The sequence below is a fragment of the Monopterus albus genome, unplaced genomic scaffold, assembly GCF_001952655.1.
Source record: "Monopterus albus unplaced genomic scaffold, M_albus_1.0 scaffold561.1, whole genome shotgun sequence".
Taxonomy (NCBI): domain Eukaryota; kingdom Metazoa; phylum Chordata; class Actinopteri; order Synbranchiformes; family Synbranchidae; genus Monopterus; species Monopterus albus.
Window position 1 is genome coordinate 112,442 of NW_018128441.1, and position 6,211 is coordinate 118,652.

The 6,211-nt window shown below is 38.8% G+C and overlaps 2 protein-coding genes across 2 annotated transcripts; both read left to right on the plus strand.

Annotated features, from left to right (window-relative positions):
• The first annotated feature begins 1,818 nt into the window (after nucleotides 1-1,818).
• Nucleotides 1,819-2,742, plus strand: LOC109953166 (olfactory receptor 6N2-like). Its single transcript, XM_020588583.1, has one exon. It carries the CDS (start codon nucleotides 1,819-1,821, stop codon nucleotides 2,740-2,742), a length of 924 nt encoding a protein of 307 aa, XP_020444239.1.
• A 2,051-nt stretch (nucleotides 2,743-4,793) lies between these two features.
• Nucleotides 4,794-5,720, plus strand: LOC109953167 (olfactory receptor 142-like). Its single transcript, XM_020588584.1, has one exon. The coding sequence runs from the start codon at nucleotides 4,794-4,796 to the stop codon at nucleotides 5,718-5,720; it is 927 nt and encodes a 308-aa protein (XP_020444240.1).
• Nucleotides 5,721-6,211: the final 491 nt, after the last annotated feature.

Consider the following 6,211-nt stretch of genomic DNA (forward strand, 5'->3'; position numbering starts at 1 on the left):
TATTAAATTTAGGAGGACAATAAACCATTGCACCCAGCAGTGGATAAGGTGGAAAAAGTGATGCCAGGCCACCACCCCTGCCTGATGTACGTGGGGGAGCTAAAGAAGGCGTAGCCTCTGTATTTTCTCTCTGTCGGTCTCTGTTTAGAGACGGGAGGGTCTGCTCCCCAGTCACACATACAGTCAGCTGTGTGTTTACACACAGTGCTTGTAATGCTAATGCTTGAGGTGTGAAGACGCAGACATTTTACCAATCACCGGCGACTGCTCTGTGCACACACACACACACCCTTCCCCCACATGGCCTTGGTCCTTGACCTCCTGAGGGGTGCTGAAATTTAGCTCCCAGAACACACCTCCAAACTGTTATCAACCTCCAAAGTGGACTGAGTGTAGTGGAAACAAACGTAGAACCTGTGACACGTTTTGGTAGATTCCTATAATGGAAAAACCCCGATACACAATCATTAGTCAGTCACAATCATTATCTTATTTTTGGTTATTACAGCAGACCATTTGTCAGGTAAAAAAACCCCAGCACTGTAGCTTCCCATAGTCCCCACAGCACTAAACCCACTGTACAACTTAAAACACTCTATTGGGCAATATAACAACAGACCATCCAGGGGGTGGTTATCTTTAGCATTCCTCAAAACAGCACTCTTCATGCGACCCTTAGATAAGTCTTCCTCCCCAAACATTGACCCAACTCTCCCCCACCATCCATGGGGCCATGGGAGGCTGGAGCCAATTCCAGCTGTCATTGGGCAAGAGGCTGCACCTTATAATGTTACTACACTCTGTCTACCCTGGACAGGTCTCCCACATGCTATTAAATTTAAGAAAATGTTTATGAAAAGATAAATTTTATATGGCTGACATGAATATATCAAATAGATTGAAAGAGCACACTGAGCAGGGTGACCTTCATGGAAAATGGTCTATGGGGTGAAAAATGAGCTTTGTATACAAATTTATGATGAACTCAAGCTATCACTTTGTAGTTGTATGCCACTGCCAACTAGTCAAATACATGGGAATGGAAGAGACATGAGGTCACTGACCTTGACCTTTGACCCCAAAAAATTCTAAACATATTTTTTCATGAGTCCAAGTTGATGTCTGTGCCAAATTTGAAGACTCTCCCTCAAGGCACTACTGTCCTATTGCATTCACAAGAACAGGTTGAATGGACAGATGGGCAAAGACAAATGCCTCCAGCCATGGCTATTGCCAGCGTGAAGGCCTAATAAAACACTGATTGGGGCTGCAACAGGATACTGAAATGTTATTCCAGACCAACTGCCAGCTCAGACCTGATGCGCGGCTGGATGTTGTTTTCCTGTGAGCAAAGAAAGATGCGTAGCTAGTTTGAATTCAAACTCAATAAACATTGGCTGCAGGACCTTTGGAATTGGATCTAGACTGGCCTGTGTTGTAAAGAGAATGATCCACCAGCCTCGGTTCTCATGGAACAGAGAGGACTGCTGCAGCAGGTATTTTGAGTTGTAAAGACAGAATAATGGGCTACATGGTCAGGTACAAAGATCAAATGTCCCTCGAACACCAGGATTCTATAGCTTGATGAAGTTCCTCACATATTAGAATCTATTTTCATGGGGAATTTAATGAGATCCATGGAGGCTGAAGGAGTCTGATAAAAACATTTCACAGGCTCAGACAGTTCTCTTTCTGAGATTTGGAGATATAGAGGAAATATTACTGTAATCTTCAAAGTAAAAGTTCTCTCAGTTTCAGATGTTACTGTATTATTGTCTGCCTGGCTTCATAATTATTGTTTTATATTCAACTTTCTTAATGGAGGAAGAATCAAATGTAACATATTTAACTTTCGGTGGCCATGTGGAGCTTCACAAATACAGATACCTTTATTTTATGGTTGTTTTTACAATATATATTCTAATATTATGCAGTAATTCTGCTATTGTGTACCTGATCTGGAACCAACAGGACCTCCATGAGCCTATGTACATTTTCATTGCAGCCTTGTTACTGAACTCTGTTCTTTTCAGTGCTGTTATCTACCCAAAGCTGTTGGTTGACTTTTTATCTGAAAAACAGATCATATATTATCGAGCCTGTCTTGTTCAATATTTCATGTTTTATGCTTTATCTAATTCTGAATTCCTACTGTTGGCAGCCATGGCCTATGACAGATATGTGTCTATATGTAAACCTCTGCAGTATCTGACCATCATGAGGAAAACCACTATAAGTATCTTTCTGGCTTTATCTTGGCTGTTGCCTGCATTTCTGGATATCGGAATAACAATAATGACTGCTAATCAGCAGCTCTGTAGCTTTACTTTGGAAGCTATTTTTTGTAATAACTCAATATACAAACTGTTTTGTGTGCCTTCAAAAGCAATATCTGTATATGGTGTGCTAATATTCCTAATTCTTAATGTTGTTCCTGTGATCTTCATAGTTTTCACATACACCAGGATACTTATAATATGTTATCACAGCAGTGGAGAAGTCAGGATAAAAGCTGCACAGACCTGTGTTCCTCACCTGCTGGTTTTAATCAACTATTTTATTTTGATAGCATATGTTGTTATTGCAGGTCGACTGGAATCCGATTTTCCAAAAACTGCACGTTTAATAATGTCGTTACAATTAGCTTTGTGTCATGCTGTTTTTAATCCAATTATATATGGACTAAACATGAAAGAAATTTCTAAACACCTCAAGAGGTTGTTCTGTGGTGATAAAATGTAAAACTAAAACTAATATGACAATACTGGTAACTTCTCCTGTAACAACAATGCAGAAATGAGATTTGTCTGGTCCCTGGAAAGTATTTAATGCCAGGATTTCATTTGATTCCTAAGACACAGTAACCAGCATTGTCAGCTTCAAAAATGCGATGATGACCAATCGATTTTTGACATTACTTCAAAATCCGTCAAGTCCTGTAAATTATTGTTTGTTTTTCATTTTATCTTAAATTAACCGTACACATCCTGAGCCCTTGTAATGATATACACCTCAGTCAGCAAACTCACATGGAATAGATGATTATGTCTGTGTAGAATATGTAAACAATGTTTGGCTTCTAGGCTCTGAACTCGCTCCCCACAAGGAAACAGCAGGGTCAGCTGAGCTGCAGTGCTAAGTTACACAATACTGACTTGAAAAACAAAAGAAGGCAGCTTTAGTTTGGTCATAAGATAAAGATTTAAATGTTTACAGACACTATTTCAGCAACTTAAAAGTAATGCCGATGCACAATGTGTTAAGTCATAAGTAGTATATAGCCCTGTATTATAGAAATGCTTTTTTTTTTCATTTTACTGAACTTGTGTCATTTACAATTGTGGACTTAAACCAAGTTTTTTTGTATAAAAGCAGTTTTTACTTTTCCCAGCTGTTTGTCTTCCACTGCTACACATAGTGACACCAGATAAAATCATTACTGTTCCCTTCAAGCTGTGACTTCATTGATAAAACTGCTTGTTGTCTGTAGCGTTCGGTGCTGGAGCATGTGTAAGGATTTTCATGTCAGAGGCGGCCTTTAGATGAAGTGGAAGCAGCAGGTTTGTTAGCAAAAACACACCACTACATTTACAATGCGAAGAAAACAACTAAAATAAACTGTATTGTTGTTGTCAGGTAGTTATTTCCTCTTTATGCACACAGTCGTCAGCCATGGACATACACTAAAACCCTGATTCAGGTTCATACTGACTGAAGCACTGATAGTCATGCTCACCCTGCCTGTACCAGGAGTGGGGGGGGGCTGCTTTATATGCCTTTCCTTGGGTTTCTCCGATTTGTGTGACTTCAATTGAAATCAACACGGCACATAGCAAAGTGCACTCTTGCGGTCAAGTTTACATTTGGCTGAAGTATTGATTGACATTTAAATTTTACCACCAGACATTCTCACAGACGCTAGATAAAGATTTGCTGGATTCTCCTGCCAGACAATCATCCTCTTAGCTGGTGTCTCACCCATAAAAAAAATGTGTTTCAACTGATGAATTAAACTAAGAACCATCAAACAGTTGTCAAATCTATCTTACATCTGACTGACATATCAGATGCACATGAACATATCACGCAGATTGAGAGAGCACCCAGACCTTCAAGGAAAATGGCTTATGTGGTGGAAATGGGCTTTGTGTACAAATAATTCACAGTGAATAAAACACTGATTGGGGCTGCAACAGGAAACTGAAATGTTCTTCCAGACCGACTGCTAGTTCAGACCTGATGCACAGAGCTGCATGTTGTTTTCCTGTGAGCAAAGAAAAAGGCCCAGTTAGTTTGAAGTCAAACTCAATAAACATTGGCTGCAGGACCTTTGGAATTGGATCTAGACTGACCCGTGTTGTAAAGAGAATGATCCACCAGCCTCTGTTCTCATGGAACTGCTGCAGCAGGTATTTTGAGTTGTAAAGACAGAATAATGGGCTACATGGTCAGGTACAAAGATCAAATGTCCCTCAAACACAAGGATTCTATAGCTTGATGAAGTTCCTCACATATTAGAATCTGTTTTCACAGGGATTTTAATGAGATCCATGGAGGCTGACACTAGCTTATAAAAAACATTCCACATCCCCAAACAGTTCCACTTTCTAAGTGTTGCAGATGAACATGCAGTACATCAAGGTCAGCTCTCTGTGAATGAATGAGACACTTCAGTATCGGTGGAATACTGGTGTAACTGCTATAATGAGACTTCTTTTTGAATTACTGTTCATGTGCACTGGTTATGTAATCTACCTGTTTTATTCTTCAGCATTTAGTTATAGACAACTTAAATGGGGGATGACTTAAACCTTACATCTATAACTCTTGATGGGTATGTGCAAGTTAACAAATATGGAGGTGTTTATTTTCTGATCATGTTTACAGTATATATTCTAATAGTCTGCAGTAATTCTACTGTTTTGTACCTGATCTGGAACCACCAAGACCTCCATGAGCCTATGTACATTTTCATTGCAGCTTTGTTAGTGAACTCTCTTCTTTTCAGCAATGGTATCTACCCCAAAATCCTGACCGATGTTGTATCTGAACAACAAGTCATATCATATTCAGCCTGTCTCTTCCAGTTTTTTATATTTTACTTTTTAGGCAGCTCAGAGTTCTTACTGTTGGCAGTCATGGCCTATGACAGATATGTGTCTATATGTAAACCTCTGCAATATCCAACTATCATGAAGAAAACCAGTGTGATTATTTTCCTGGCTTTAGCTTGGTTTGTGTCTGCTTGTCATACTACAGTGCCAACAATACTGAGTGCTCAAACTAAACTGTGTAACTTTACTTTGAAAGGAATATTTTGTAACAATGCCATTTACAGGCTTCACTGTGTAGGATCAAGAGTAATTACTATATATGGTTTTGTTGCTTTATTAGATATGGCAGTACTACCTCTGTTCTTCATAGTTTTCACATACACAAAAATACTTATTATAGCCTATCAAAGTTCTAGAGAAGTCAAGAAAAAAGCAGCAGAGACCTGTTTACCCCACCTGCTGGTTCTAATCAGTTTCTTCTGTTTGAGTGCATACGATATCATTATAGCTCGAGTAAAATCCAATTTTCCAAAACCTGCACATTTAGTAATGACATTACAAATAGTTTTGTACCATCCTTTGTTTAATCCACTCATATATGGACTCAAAATGAAAGAAATTACTAAACACCTCAAAAGGTTATTTGGTCCAGCTAAAATCATCTGATGCATTAACATTGATTACTGGTGTACAAGCTCTTCTTCTCACATAACCATGCAGCGATGTGCATTTTCCAGTCATTTACAGTATATGAAGTGTTTTTATTGTTGACGGTAAAAGCACTTTTAAGGTTTCAAAATGTGATGTGTACTTAAAATAACTTATTTACTTATGGACATGTGTGATCATTCTCATGTCAAGATTTATAATAAGAAAAATGAAATCAACAAAAAACGATTGGTGTCGTCGTAGTTATTTTCACACCAAGCCAAATGTCAACTATCAAGGGTTCATCTGCCTCAAGACACCACACACACAGAGACTGTTGTAGCAAAAATTGTCTTATCAAGGCTTGGTGAGTGCAAAATAAAAAGACTTGACATCAGCCTGAATGTCATTGTACATTTATTCCTGCAGGAAGGAACAATCTCTGAACAGAGTGTTAAAACAGTCTGAAGGAGAAGCTCACAGAGCAAAGAGCTACATTTCCTTTTATA

Coding starts and splice junctions, on each gene's coding strand:
- LOC109953166 (XM_020588583.1), top strand. CDS start 1,819: ATGGAGGAAGAATCAAATGTAACATATTTAACTTTCGGTGGCCATGTG.
- LOC109953167 (XM_020588584.1), top strand. CDS start 4,794: ATGGGGGATGACTTAAACCTTACATCTATAACTCTTGATGGGTATGTG.